Here is a 16,623-nt window from a genome sequence, read left to right as displayed (position 1 = left end):
CATTTATAATGGATTTTCTTCTTACTTTCAAAGCTTCCAGAATCATCATAAAAGAAGTTTAATAGTATCTCTTAAAGAAGAGTTCCTAAGTGTAATAAGAACCTAGATGAATGATATTGATCTTAAGAACATGTTTTATTTTGTCACAATTCATGATAGAAGATATAATCAATGATCAAGAGTAGAATGCTCATAACTCTCCAAACACCTGGGATTCACCAAAAATATAGCCATAAAATGGTGAAGAGGTGTAAAGGGCAGAATGCTCATAATCTTCCAAAACACCTAGGAATCACCAGTTGTGTAGTCATGAATGGTGAAGAGGTGGAATATATCTGCAAGAAAGAGAAGAGAAATCAGACATGAATAACTTAAATGAAATATACTTAATAGCTCATGCTCATCCCTGTTATGAAACTTGTTGTCAAGTCAAGCAGTGGTTGATTGGGTCCATGAGCCCATCGAAAATCCTTGGCCAAAGTAGTTTATAGGCACATTTGTCATCTAATAATCACTTGATGTTAGAGGCCTCAAATATGCAAGCATGTCTGTTTCATAACTGTGCGAACATTCTAAACACCAGGATGCTCAGGTGGTTGGACTAAGAACATCCCAAGCCCGATCCCAAGGTAGGGAGGGCCTTTCTAATTTAATAAATTGTGTGGGGATAAGTACGGTCCGAGTTTGGGAGGTTAAGCCTATGTCAATGCTTCTCTCACCAAAGCCGAGGCTTGCACAACCAACTAAGATCCTCCAGATGATACTTGTATGTTTCTTTCCTTCTTTTCTTGATAAGCATTTACTTTACTCGTATGTAGATAGGATAGTTTAGTTATTTTCAGTTGATCGTTAAATTAGTTATTTCAATTGATCATAAATACAGTTATATTCAGTTAATCACTGATCTAGTTTTTTTTGGTTATGGTTATTCCAATTAATTGTTAAAACAATTAATGACATATGAAATGGATTTCAGTTGTCAATCTATGAATATAGGAAATTCTTTATTAAACTGTCTTTGTTTTCGATATGAAAATCCATTTGTTACATATGGTATCAGAGCATTGGGTTCAATACTAAACCTAAGGCACACTACCTGATAGGCCAACACTGGGGCAGATAATAAGAAATATTTAATACTTTAAATGATGAAATTCAACTTGGTCTATATGTGTCAATCCAAGAGCGTAAGCTTGCGAAAGGCATCCGAGCAATATGCTATCAAGGGATGGTAGTTGTGAGATGAGGATTTATGAATGCATCTATAACACACAAAAACAAACTCACACCAAATTGAAATGCTTCTGCGATAGGAACTATCACTTCCAGCAGCAGAAATGTACTAAAGTATAACAAAAATATTCTATGATAAAATAACTACAACTCTTCATAATCTAATTCATATGAAATGTTATTATACAATCAAATACAGATATTAAACACATAAACTAATATACTATGATTAAATCCATACTATGTAATGCTAAGATAATTAACATACAAATGAAAACTAATTTAAATGCACTCCAAACATAACTCACAGAAAATAATCACCGGGTAACTTCAGAGTGGGCCCTTCCTCCTTAGCTACTTGGTGACAAAAAATAATGGTCTTACACCTTTGTAATCATGCAAATATGGAACTTATATTTTAGAATAATAATAACAGTCAATGTACAATAATCCCTTCTACAGAAATCTGTGTATTCAAAACCTGCCTCCCCCTAATATGATATTTGACCATGTATATATACCATTGCTATAAAACAAACACAACGTAGAATATGTACGAGATATCTACGTGGCTGGCTTACGGCCAAGCAGATATAACAAAACAATGCCACATGAATTGCATTTATAACTGCACATAAATATAAGAAACTAAATACTAATAAAGTTTCCCACGTGAGTATATGCAACAGAATTTTGCCTTGGTTGTTTGCTATTGTTTCCCTTGCATGGTTGGAGGTCATCGTGTGATGGAAACAAAGGTTGATATTAAGCAGTTTAAACTCCATATAGATTGTAATACATGTGTCCAACCAACATATATTCTCAAATGCGATTGCAGCAGTAGACATTTTATTCTGGAAGAATAATAGTTCACGTCCAAATGCGACAGGAAGTGACAGTCCCAACTGACAGGTGACAAGAAGTTGCAGTCCCAATTGATAGGCGACAGGAAGTTGCAGTCCCGACTGACAGGCGATAGGAAGTTTGTTAAATGGCAGGAAGATCCACAATGACAAATCAACATGCTGCAGTGGTAAAGATTAGTAAAAGAATTCAATTAATGTATTTTTCATATTTTAATTCCAAAACAATATTAAATACTGCTTATAAATATTAAGCCACATGCAACGTAAAACAATAAAATGGGATGGAATATAATGGAAATGGAATAAGGAAGTGAGTAGGTAAGTGCATAAAATGGATTAAAATATGGCATCAAATAGGTTATACTCGGCTCTCATCACTACATTCCATGTAAACTTGAAAAATTCTTAGAATAATTATACAGGATGCAAGTACGCAAAACACCCTACAAAAAGGCTTGACATCCCATCTTCCCCTATTTAATTAAAAACATGCCAAAATTCGACTATACTTGCTGCTCCATGCCCCAAGATAACGAAACATCTGAACCAAGCATTACAACGAATGAAGAAAGAAAGAGTCGAGTGGACTCCTGCTAGTAAACCAACATATAGGAATAAATTAATTCAAAACTAGAACGCTCGTCAAGGCAACTCTCTTCTGCATTTCCACAGACCCTGGATGGTGCAGGATATGTACAGATCTGAGTTAGAACTGAATGTTGAGAAGAAAAATTAGATTTTATGATGTAAACATCCTCAATAGAGGAAATTTTTGTAAATAAGGCTTTCATGAATGTAGCAGCAAAGTATTAAGTTAATTAAATAAATTAGTTTAATTTATGTGTTTCATGCATTCGCAAAACTCTTTTTGTTGTAGGAATACTATATATATTCAATAAATTGACACAAATTTTGTAAATTCATAGGGTAAACCAATAAACTAAACAAAATGAATAGCAACGAGAACGTTGTAGATCATGACATGGTTCATGAAATCACTCAGTCATCCACTAATTTGTTACTTCAGATTTTGCAAGAAACGCAACTGAAATTGGATAATATGGAAAGGAGAACGAATGAGATGGCAGCCCAGATGGAGCATAACCATGAGGAAACACAATCATCACCTCCTCTTAGAACAGAGACAAAAGTCTCCGAATATAATAAGAAAACCTCTTCACCATTCAAACTGAAAAACAAAAGAAATAAGAAATAGTAGTTGATATAGCAAATATTAAGAAAATCAAACCACCCAAATTTGTCGATTTTGAGTCTGGTGAGGATGCAGAGGCTTGGTTAACTAAAATGGAACAATATTTTGAAATTAGGAACTTCTTAGAAACCTCAAAAGAAATTTGGAGAATATACCACTTTACTGGAGAATCTGCAACCTGATGGGGAAACACCAAAGTTGAGCAAAACATTAAAACCACTGAGATTACTTGGGAGAAATTTGTAACCATTTTTAGAAATCACTGGCTACCCCAAACCTTTTATGATAAAAAACTTTTGGATTTCCAAAACTTGAAGAAAGGAGACATGATTGTACATAAGTACTGGGAGAAATTTACCCGATTATTGAAGTATGTACCACTATATCAGCAAGATACAAATTTGAAGGTGAGAAAACTCATTATGCGTCTAAATAATAGAATAGGAGGAGCAGTCGATGTTCTCACTCCTCGAACTATGGAAGAAGCTTTAGAAAAAGTTGTTCGGCAAGAAAACAAAATAAAAAATGATGACTCCATCCGAGATAATAAAAGGAAAACAAACTGGAATATGGAAGGTGTTGATAATGGATCTTAGATAAAACAGTTTAAGGATTTCAAGTATAGCAAGCCAAAACCAAAAGGAAACGGAGTCAAGGATGTTAAAAGTAATTTTAGTCCAAGTAAGAATAATAAGAGTAATGAAAGGAAGGGGCCACCTTTAGGATGTTTTACTTGTGGAGGAGATCATTATGCCGATAAATGCCCCGTCAAACCCAACACAAATCAGCTGCAATGACTACCTCTTCCACGGCAACAACAAGTTTATCAACAAACGATCCATGCAACCCTGGACAATAGACAAGCAGAACAACAAATAGGCCCGATTGAAACTCCAGGTAAGATCTACGAGAACCTTGTCTTCATTTTAATTGATACTGGAGCTTTTGAATGATTTATATCGCCTAAACTATTAAGTAGATTTCCAAAGAGATCTAATTTTATGGCAAAACCATGGACAGTCGAATATGCAAACCAGTCAAGGGCTAAGGTAGAGCAGTGTCTATTTGAGGCTCAGGTTGATTTTCCAAATTTCTCCATGGAATTGAACTTGTATGTAGCACTTCTTGGGTCTTACGACATTATCATAGGCATTAATTAGCTTAGTGAGCATAAGGCCAAGGTGGATTGTCTGCATTATAGGGATTAAACATGAAATTAAATCAAAATAGATATCTGCCATGCAACTTAAGAAATATGGAAGACAAGGTTGTGAGATCTTTGTAGTTAGAGTTGAGGACATGAGAGAACCTAAAAACACCACATATGGAGATGACTACATTTTTGAAGATGGGGAAATCAGAGAAAAGTTAAAGGAATCTTTCGAAGAAAAATATCCCCATCTAAAGAATTATCAAGATGTGTTTCCTAAAGAACTCCCTAGTATACCACCTTCCCGAGTCTTTGATTTTACCATAGATTTGATACCAGGAGCAGAACCCATTTCCCAAGCACCATATCGAATGACTACTACAGAATTAATGGAGTTGCAAATACAACTACATGATATGTTAAAAAAGAAACTAATCCGGCCCAATGTTTCACCATGGTGAGCCCTAGTGTTGTTTGTTAGGAAGGACGGGACCACGAGATTATGCATAGATTACAGAATGCTCAATACGGTTACCATCAAGAACTGGTATCCACTTCCTAGAATAGATGATCTTCTTGATCAAATGAAAGGTGCAACAGTATTTTCAAAAATTGATTTGAGGTCAGGATATCACCAGCTTCGTATTAAGGACAAAGATATTCACAAAACTACATTTAGAGCTAGTTATGGACATTATGAATTTATAGTGTTGCCATTCGGTTTAACCAATGCCCCAACAGCTTTTATGAACTTAATGAATAGCATATTTCATGGATAAGTTTGTGTTGGTCTTTATAGATGATATTCTGATCTATTTAAAGAACGAGGAAGAACATCAAAAACATCTAAAAAAAGTTTTGCAAAGGTTAAGAGAACATAAATTATATGGAAAATTGTCTAAATGCGCTTTCTATCAAAAGGAAATTCAGTATTTAGGGCACATTATATCAGCTCAGGGAATAGCCATAGATCCGTCAAAAATCAAAGCAATTAAAGAATGGCCTATACCTAAAAATGTGACAGAAGTTAGAAGTTTTATGCGATTGGCAGGGTTTTATAGGAAATTTGTCAGGAATTTCTCCAAGATAGCTTACCCGATTACATCACTTTAGAGAAAGGAAAGAAATTTGTATGGACAAAAAAATGTCAATCAGCCTTTGAATACTTGAAGGAAAAGCTAACTATAGCACCCATACTAAAAGTACCTAACCCACAAAAGGATTTCGTAGTTATAACAGATGCATCAAGAGGAGTAGGAGATGTGCTAATGCAGGATGAACAGGTAATTGCATATGGATCTAGGAAATTGAAAAATTATGAGCAAAATTACGCACTTCGTGATCTAGAATTAGCAGCTATTGTACATGCTCTTCAAATGTGGAGACATTATTTGATTGGAAACCTTTTGAACTATGATCTGACCATCACGGCCTAAAATATATCTTCACTCAACCAAATCTAAATGCTAAACAAAGAAGATGGCTGGAATTTTTAGCAGACTATGAATTCAACATAAGATATATTAAAGGCAAGGAAAACAAAGTGGCCGATGCCCTAAGTAGGAGAAGACACATTTTTGCAATAGCTACTATAAACTTCAGATTAAAGGACTAGATTTTACAACATCTAGAACACGATGAATTTTATGCAAAAATCAGCCTAGCTCTTATCAAGGACCCACAGGATTCTAAGTATTTGGAATTTAATCTAGAGGAGGATGTATTATTAAGATATCATAATAGGATTTATGTACCCAACAAATCTGAACTCCGAAGAATGATTCTGGAAGAATCTCATTCAGCTCCATATTCAGGACACCCTGGGGTAACTAAAATGTTGTCTGATATAAAACCTCTATATTTTTGGAAAGGAATGAAAAGGGAGAACAGAATTTGTGGCAGGATGTTTAGAATGCCAAAGAGTAAAAACAGAACATCGATACCCAACCGGTCTTTTGCACCCTAATGAAGTACCAAAATGGAAATGGTAGATGATTTCCATGGATTTTGTACATGGATTACCTATGACACGAAATTGACACAATACCATTCTAGTAGTAGTTGATAGATTGACAATAGTTGCTCATTTTATACTAGGAAATCTAACTGATGGAGCACTAGAAATTGCTCATAAATTCATGAAAGAAATTTTTAGATTGCATGGAATCCTAGAGAAAATTATATCAGACAGGGATGCTAGGATAACTTCCAAATTTTGGCAAACTTTATTTTCAACACTAGGTACTAAGCTAAACACCAATTCAGCCTATCATCTTAAGACAGATGGTCAAACAAAAAGAGTAAACCAGGTATTAGAAGATATTTTGAGAGTTTACTATATGGATCGGTAATACCAGTGGGAAACATATTTACCTTTGGTGGAATTTGCGTATAACAATTCCTATCAATCCACCATTAAAATGGCCCCCTTTGAAGCTCTATATGGCCGCAAATGTAAAACTCCTGTGACTTGGATTCGCTTGCAAGATAGAATTATTGTTGGACCTAAATGCTTAAGGAAATGGAAGAACAGATAATCCAGATATGTCAAAGATTGAAGGAAGCTAATGACAGACAAAAAAGTTATGCAAACGCAAAAAGAACACCTAGAGAATTCTCAGTGGGAGAAAAAGTACTATTAAGGGTAAAACCTCAGAAGAGTACTATCAAGTTTGGTAAGAATGCCAAGTTAGCCCCAAGGTATGTGGGACCTTTTGAAATATTTGCAGTTGTGAACCCAGTAGCTTACAAAATTGCTTTACCACTAGCCCTTGTCAAGATGCATGACGTCTTCCATGTGTTATGCTTTAAGAAATACATTACTCATCATGATCATATAATTGATTGGACCCTATTACAGGTGTGAGAACTAGGGGTGGTAGAAATGGAACCACTTAGAATACTCAAGGTGCGTAAACTACGCTTATGAAATCGGGAGGTGACAAAATGCAAGGTCCAGTGGGATCAGTATGCAAAGGATAATGCCACTTGGAAGGATTATTACGAAATTTTCAAAAATACACTCATCTTTTCTCTAGGGTTGGAACCCGAACATTTCCTTTCTTTTCTTAAATTAAACTGATTAGGTATTGTTTAAAGTTTTGTTGTGACATTCATCGAGGACGATGAAAAATTTAAGGGGCTGGAACTTGAACACTTCCATATCCAACATATAAACACTTCTATATCTAGTGGATCAATACTTCCACAATTGGCACATAACACTCCCTCCAAGAAACTAAAAACACCCTCCTCATACACCCGGATCTGGAGAACATTTCTCAATGTAAAGTATTTTTATGTTTGCATATTATCTATATAGTATATATGGCTCATTATCCTTAGAAAACCTACATATTCTAAATATTATGATACTCATCAGAACTTTCAACTCTTGTTGCTCGTATGCATAGCACACTCGTATAATTTATTCATCCCTATAATATCACTGGCTATTATTATTCTTGGTCGGCCTTTGAAAACAATAATCTTATTTTGTTTTCTCTTGATAAACATTGACACATTAATAACATGCCATTGCTTCTTGATTGAGTCTAATCTCCTTTGGTAATACATATCACATGTGCACTTAAGATTTCTTGATTACTTCAAAATCCAACATTGCCTAGACTACTAATTGTTGCAATAACTAGACTTATCAAGACTACTCTCACAATCTATTGTCAAGTGGCATCATGAACGAAGTTATAGCAACTTGAATATCTTCTCAACTATTAGTGCTTATCAAAGGAAGGCTATGAATTAGCCATATCATCGTAATAGACAATAGACTTCAGATTGGGTGATTGTTTGTATCCAAGTCTCCTTGGTGTTCGATGCCTCTTTGGATGCTATTCTCCCATACCTTGAAGTGGGGATGATTTCTTCTTCTACATGATGAAAAGAACTGATTTTTCTATTCCCTAAAAACACTGACCATATCCTTTTGTTGCTGAATAGATGCCGCTCTTCTAGAAAATGTTGAGTTGGTGATTTTGTGTTGAAATTTATATTTATATCCAAAACTGGTTGTGTATTGAAATGATGACTAAGCCTTTGTGATTGAACAAGGAGTAAATGCTCATTCCGCCCCCCACCCCCTCTATGTCCATTACTCTCCCCATTTATGCTCATGTGGGGAAGAAAAGCAACCTTCCAAGGTCACGTCTTTTCCAAAGCAGATATTGCGCTTCTCAAGTAATAACTCCTGTTTCATGCCTCCCTCAATTGATTACTAATATTTTTATATATGTTATATGTCATATCGGTAGTGATATTATATATAGTATATTTTACATTATAAGAATATATATTAAGTGCACTCCATATTTAAATATTCACGACAATATTTTTCTATTGGATATCATTTAGAAATCTTTTGTTTATTTGAACAACATGAGATTCTAGCTCATTACGAGCAACAACAATTGGGAGACTCCAAGAGTCACAACTTAGAAAGCCACAAAGATGCCCTCCTAGGATTTGAACCAAGGTCAACACAATGAGAACACATTTCTTCAACCAAGCTAAACCCCTTGGACATATACATGACAATATTGGATAAGTTAATTTGGTATATATGTGTATATATCATACATATGAGTATATCATGCAAACTTTGTCTATAATTGTTTATTGAGTACATTTAAAACAAAAAACAAGGGAATTCTAGAAAGTGAATTCTCCTACTTATCTATTGATGAGATTAATGGGCATTTTAATGAATTGTTCCTAAGGTACAATACTAGTTGATTGTTTTGCAAATCAGATTGCAAACAAAGTGTCCTTGACCTTGGAGGAAACTCCATCATTAAGCGTCATGCTTTAACTCTAATACTAGGATGAGTGACCTCCTAGGAAGTCACAATGCTCCACCTCTATGAGTATCTCCTAGATTCCATGAGTGTTAAGTGGTACATTCATTTTCATGGGAGATGGATTCTTGTGAACCACTAGTCATGAAAATTGGGCAATGAGTTTAACTCCAAAACCACACAAAAGAATCCTGATTGCAACATCACAATTTGACTTCTTGTGGAAAATATCTCCTACTTACCATTTAATGAGCTTAAACAGATTTCTAATGAATGGTTCATAAGGCATTGAGGGTTTTGCAAATGGGGTCACAAGCAACGTGAGACTAACCTTGGAGGCAACTTTGTGGTTAAGTGCATTTGAGTTGTAATAGCACTAGGGTGCGTGACCTTCCAAGAAGAATCAATGTTTTGCCTCTATGGGCATCACCTAGATGTAATCGGTGTTAGAGTGTTCCACTTATTCTCAAGAGAGATGGGTTTTTGTGAACCACTACTTATGAAACTTGGGTCAATGAATTTGGCTCAAAAACTACAAAGATGAATCCTGGTAGCAATATCACAATTTGACTTGTTTTAGAAAATATCTCCTAGTTATCAATTGATGTGCTCAAGGGGATCTCTAATGAATGGTTCATAAGACACAACACTTGCTATAGGTTTCGTAATTGAGGTTGCAAGAAAAGTGTGCTTAACATTGGAGGAAACTTTTTGGTTAAGCACATTGGAGCTGGAGTAGTATTGGGATGGGTGATCTCCGGGGAAGTCGTGGTGCTTTACCTCATGAGAATCACCTAAATGCAATGAGTACTAAGTGTTTCATTTACTCTCATTAGAGATGGATCCATGTGAACCACTCATGAAATGCGGGTCAATGAGTTTGACTCAAAAACTACACAAATCTTGATAGCAATATCACAATTGGACTTGTTGTGGAAAATATCTTCTACTTATCAATTGATGAGATTAAGGAGCTTTCTAATGAATGGTTCAACGACATAACACTTGATGATATAGAAAATGCGGTTACAAGAAAGTAAACTTAACCTTGGAGGAAGCTTCCTGGTAAAGCATGCTTGTACTTGAGTAGTATTGGATAGGTGACCTCCTAGGAAGTCCTAATGCTTCACCTTTGTGAGCCACCCAGATGCAATGAGTTCTAAGAGTTGGAAGAAGATGCGGTAGTTGATATCCTTTGAAAAAATATTGTAAGTCCCTTTATGATAACCAACATATCACATCATTACTATTGAGTGAGTATCCATCATTTGAAATAACCTTGGAATCACCCTAGTGATCTTTATTTGCAATGTTTGGCATATAAGGTGTCTTTGTTCAAGAGATATTTGAGCCACCCCAAATAGTGTTTCTTAACATCATCACTTTGAATGTCGAGTGTTTCTCAATACTTATCAAATAGCTCATCTCAAACCGACATTTTGTTAGGAGTCTAAGTCATATGCTTATACCTTGCTCACAAGTAGAAGTCTTAGAAATATCAGTGGCAATCTTAATACTGTGCTTAAACTAAAATGATTGAGTTATGCTTGACGAAATTTTCTTTGTATAATATCTTTTCACATTGATGATTTGTGTTGATGTTCCCTCCTTAGTCTCTCTAAGATGTCGCTTGACTAGAGGATTTTTTATTTGTATTCTGCTTGTGGGTGTGGTTTCAATGATCCTATATATTTGATGCATCAGGTGTATATGGTAAGGGCCTCCATCACAATTGGAATGTTGAATATACCTATACCAAATTCATTTGAACACTTAGGTGAGTTTGAATTATATCCTTGATTGTCTGCATCATGTTTGTTTTATGCAATACTACACTCACGGTTATCTTGGTGTTTATGCCTTGATGCTGGTGTAATCTTGCAACATTAACTGGAAACTTAACCTAAGTATCTTGATGTCTATGTCCTTGACACATACGTTGGTTTCCAACATCTTATTCAATATAGATCATATTCGTATATTCATAGTCATACAGGAACTGGAGATGATTGTATGATCTTGCGATGTCCCTTAACAAGGCTCGATGATGAAAATAAGGACCAAGTAAGAACCTTGCATTTTCATCACAGGTTTCATATTAGGCTTTGCATCTTGCATTGAGTGAGGAGAGAACCTTTCTATCAGATAACTTTGGTCATCATCCTTTTGCAGTCAACTGTGTTGATCTCCATCTTCTTTTCTTCTATTTCCCAATCATCTCTTTATCATTTCTCAATCTTTATCATCGCTCGTCATCGTTTTCTACTATCTTGTGATCAAGGGGTTAATTATCATATCATCCCATCTAATCTACTTTTGGGCCCCTTATATAATTTTTTGACCTAATTTTCAACCATCTCGGATTTTATGAAAATTGCATCCTTACCTACTTTCAATGTCTTGGATCCATTGTTGGTCCTGAAATCGAAATTTGGGTTCATCTTGCTTGTCAAAAATGCGATTTAAAACTTCTTCTAGTCAAATGCAATTGACCACCTTCTGAAGCTTATTCTTTTCATCCAATGAGGCAAATTTAATCAAATATCATCAAAATCACGTGCTTCGACCTATTATCACTTCTGCATATTTCTAGTCAACCTCGTTCTCAATGGGACAAATTCTCATTGCTAAATGGTCAAACTTGATCCAAAGGCTCTTCTAATCTTTTTGAATAGATCATCAATCATCTTGGACCTTATCTCATCTTGATTTGATCAAATTTATCTCATTTTTGCATCTCATATATATCATTTAGATTTCAATCCTGAGGGGGCAGCAATAATCTATCCTCAATCTTTCAAAACTACAAATTGATCATGCTATCATTGCTAGGGGCATCTCAACTTCATCGCTTCACATCAAGTTGAGATTCATCAATCTTTCTGCACGAATGATTTCATTGCGCCACATCAAGTTGCTCGGGGCAGCTGCTCGATCCAATCAGGGGCATATGAGTTCTCATCACATCACATCAGTTATGATATCGTCCAATCAGCATAGTCTCAATTTTCAGTTTCATCACTTCACATCAAACTATGCATTGGAACTCTTGCTATCTAACTTTCTGATTCAATGTTCAATCAGGTTTAGAATCAATCAATCTTGCTAACCTTCGTTCGATCAAGTTTGAAGTGAGTTATTTATTAGTTTAATCTCACTGCACTTCGTTCGATCAAGTTTGGAGTCAAATCTTTCCGGATAATTCATCGCTTCATATCAATTGTTTGACATCTTTTTATTCTTTGACTCAATGTGCTCGCTCACACACTGATTCAAGGGGGTCAAATGTAATCACCCAATTTCGGTCTAGTAAACTATAAGCCCCCTTTTTGAGTGTTTAAATCTATATGCTAGACCATTATTATGCATTAAATCAAATTTTGCATAATTAATTTATCAATAATCTTTGATCAAATCATCACATTCTCATTTATTTGATTATATCCTAAAGTTTGACTACTTCATCCTAAGTTTATCTAGTTAAAAGAACATGTCCCCTTTTAATGAAATAAAAATTTCCTTTTATCCTGAGTGCACATGAAAAGACATTTTTAAAATAAAATAAAAAGAAAAAGAAAATATCCCACCCACTTCAAGGTGCAATTTCCCATAAGTGAAATATTTTGGCTTTTCAAAAGGCTCTTTTGTCTCTTTATCTCAACCACTCATTGTTTTGCCTCTTGATCATAGCCTTTGCTTTAACCTCTTAAGACATGAGCACATGAATCAACCAAGAATCAATCCCCACCATTGCTCATCCCTTTTGCCTCTTAATCTTGACCATCCGCTCATTTTGTAATCTCTTTAAAAGGAGGCTCTCTCCTCACTCTTGAGAGATCTAGAGTCCATGCTATGTTATGTCGTTGCTTTGTCATTTTCTTTCTTAAGCTTTCTTGCATCTTCATCTAGCTTAGTTGTTATTTACTTTCTTACATCTAGCTTAACTAGGATGGATGGTAATCTTTCATCTTGTTGGTTTAACTTTACTTTTCTTGCACTCTTGCATTATTGCATTTCTCTAACTTACTTTGCATTTGCATTCATGGAGATCTTAGATACTTGCATCCTCATTGCTTGATATCTTTTGAATCTTTCATTCTATGGTGCAGCTTGCATGGGTCTTACTTATTGGGCTCATTTGAGAGCCACCGCTATTATCTACTTGATTCTTGCATGTCATTGATAAACTATAAGCTGTCATTTGGAACTCCATATCCATTAGATTTCTCAAATAGAAGGGTTTATAGAAGTATCCATATTTTTGGTATATATACCCGATGAGGGAAACCATTTCTCCTGATCCTTCCACACACTCCCCTCGATTTGCCTAGAGGACTGTCACACACACTAGGAATCTATCCCGACACCAAAGGGGGGGTTTTGCATAGCATTTGAAAGCCCACAGGACCGCCAATCATCCATCATGCCATCCTAACCCACCATGGAAGCCTGAGGGTCAGAAAAGCTGCCCTTCCCTATGGTCTATTTGGGGTGAATCTGAGGCTCCTTTGTGAAGGGCAATGAGATGACTTTCCCATGCATGTGCAGTGCTCCAGTTGCACCAATCTGCAAAAAAATAGCCTTCAGGGCATTCTGCAGCAGTGGCATCACAATGATGTTAAAGAAGGCATTAATAAGATCTCAAATAATGTGCTGTAATAATCACATTTTAATTTAGAACTAACACTGCAAGCTCAGACACTGTTTGAGATCAACAAGATACCACAAATTTAAATTTCTTGGAGTAACCAGAACCATTTAAAACAATGGTTCTTTAAATCTCTTCAAATATAAATCATGCTATGTTTAATTCTCTTCAAGTGGAGCATTGGTGACCCAACCACAACATAATATTGAGTACTATGAAGCGGTGTGGCTAGTTGGAATCACAAACAAATATCTCAATACCTATGAGATATCAATAATAGACACCAAGATATGCCTATCAATGATTTCTGCGATAGGATTGGTCAAGTTTGTAGTCCAGTCTTCGCCATGAATATGAAGAAATATTTATCATCCCACTGCAGCGGATAAAACAGGTAAAATGTGTTCTAATCTCCATTCCTCTTCAATTGTTTGCTTGTCATATGTTAGAGGGATTGGCAAACTGGTCACATATGATCTAGGATTGGGAAAAGAATATATTGACAGTCAAAAGGGAAGGAAGGCACACCTTTTATAGACAAACAAACACTAAAAGTCAACAGATGACCTATACAAATTCAAAGGAAAATCAAATGGCGATGGTAATTGGCAAGGGAGTTCCAATTCGGAGTTTGAATTTAGTAGACAGTTTTATCGTTGGCAAATAAATTTAAAAGGGATAAACGTAGAAACGTTTTACTTTGTGATACTTGCTAGAAATGAACTCTGTATGTGATTTTTGACCATTTTCCCGCTTCTTATTTTCCATGGCTGAATATTAACTGTTTTTTGACATGATATCTTTCATTTTTCTTGGGATACGGTTACTATGGTTGCCAACATGATAAGATGGCATGGAATGTCTGAGAGTTCTCTCTAATGTTAATGTCTTGAGTAATACTTAGTTGAGTGAGAAAAATTTATCCTGCCAGATATCCAGAATGGAGCCTCCAAGTTTTTACAGATGCTTGGCTTAACAATGTCATAACTATAAGGACCTCCGGCTGTCTTATTCTCTATTCTGGAAATCCTCTGGCTGTTAAGTGGCCATAATTCTTGGTTCATAAAGAGCTCACCAGGGATTTTTTTTTTCAGGGCAAATGCTTAACATCACAAGGGTTCACGTCAAATTCAAGGCACAGAAAAATTTGTCACAATGGATACCCGGTCCTTGGAAGTAAATGAAAGAAAGGTGATGATTCGTGATAGACTACAAAAACATCAGAATGCTTATCCTCCGAATACCAATATTCAAGCATATTGAAGTGATTAGGTTAGCATTTGAGCCCTGAGCTTTACCTTCTCAACTCAAAAATTGAACAACACGGCATTAAAATTTTGCATTAGCATAGATATAAGACCAAACAGTAGTTCTTTGCTGTGTCATTCCAAACAGTTGCGGAATTTCAACCCATGTACTGGAAACAATTGACAACAGTAAGAAATAGGATAGCTAATGCAGTGATGCTTCCAAACACCAAAGAACATAAAAACAATTAGAACAAATGAAAGCAATTACATTTCCACGATATAAGAATAAAATCAATGTGACGCCAAAGCTGAACTTAAGTTGAAATGATAGCTCAGTGGCATCAATCTATGTCGAATATAATTGATAATTTTCATAAAGAGAGGAAATGACGATTGTATACCTGCCTTCAACCCCACCAAGCGTTGTGGAGATGAGAGGGAAGCTAAACCAGCCGAGTAAGACAATTTCAATGCCATTATTTCTTCCCAGTACTGTCATTCGATCTACCCCTGCTGCCTCTTAACTACTTTGTCTTAGTTTGATTTTCTGGGGCCTCATTGAATGCCACGTCTGTGCTTTAACATTTGAAGTGGTCATTCCATTGTTTTTTATCACCACATATTGTAGTGCACGTTCACAGATTGGAGCCATTATAACCGGAGTCAGCTTGTATAGTTCTATACATCTCTTTTCCAAAGAGGCCCAAAGGAGTAATAGTGAGATAGTGAAAAGAAATGAAATGAAAGATTTTTAATGAGTCCATTAGACCACTAGTTGTAGGGACCATCATAAGACCTATAATCTGTTTGTTGAGATTTTTCCAGGCTGTCTTTTTTGTTGTGGATCTGTGTAAGTAAGATGGCTCCCTTGAGAAGTCTTGGCCCTTCGGAAAGTGTTTTTATGTTGTTCGCCCTTGTGCTGGCTGCAAATATCCTGCAATCTTTCACATAGTTTAAATCCCTCTTTTGAACATCTCTCCTTCTTAGTCTTTCATTCTTTCATAGAGAAATGTGACACATGGTGGTTAATAAAATTATCCAGCATGAGAGAATGCTCACATAGTTTTAACCAAAATAATTACAGCAATGTCAATAATTTAAAAATTCAATGATAATGGCCATTTGCTCAATATTGTAGGATAAATATAAATAAGTGTTGGTTGTGGGGACATGTTAATCTCTAGACAAAATGTACTAAAGACAAAACAATGTCAAATCGATTGATCATGATCGTAACCCGAAGGAACCACGAGAACAATAATCTAATAGTAGGGGCTTTCCGCGAGCTTCTACCATGCCAAACTACCAGGGAGACAACATATTCGCATGGAGGAGCGGCCGGCATTTTTGTCAAAGTAGTTATCAGCCACAATGCGCCCCTTCCTATTCTGCGTTGTTGCTTTCCATCTTTTCGTGCAAACTTCTTCTTTTTTCTAAATTCACGAAAAC

General features: G+C 35.7%; 1 protein-coding gene across 3 annotated transcripts in view; it reads right to left on the bottom strand.

The window, feature by feature from the left end:
• The window catches only part of LOC149538263 (uncharacterized), a 151,858-nt gene extending 136,193 nt beyond the window's left edge, over positions 1–15,665 (bottom strand). For all 3 annotated transcript variants that reach the window (XM_089799629.1, XM_089799630.1, XM_089799631.1), the window contains exon 1: positions 15,576–15,665. In XM_089799629.1, coding sequence (XP_089655755.1) covers positions 15,576–15,651 — 76 coding nt within the window. In that variant the 5' untranslated portion in view covers positions 15,652–15,665. The remainder of the gene's footprint in view (positions 1–15,575) is intronic.
• Positions 15,666–16,623: the final 958 nt, after the last annotated feature.

The sequence above is a fragment of the Cupressus sempervirens genome, chromosome 9, assembly GCF_028749045.1.
Source record: "Cupressus sempervirens isolate cs-2001-9-10 chromosome 9, ASM2874904v1, whole genome shotgun sequence".
NCBI classification, from domain to species: domain Eukaryota; kingdom Viridiplantae; phylum Streptophyta; class Pinopsida; order Cupressales; family Cupressaceae; genus Cupressus; species Cupressus sempervirens.
Note: the sequence above shows the minus strand (reverse complement) of the source record. Positions and strands in the feature narration are given on the sequence as shown.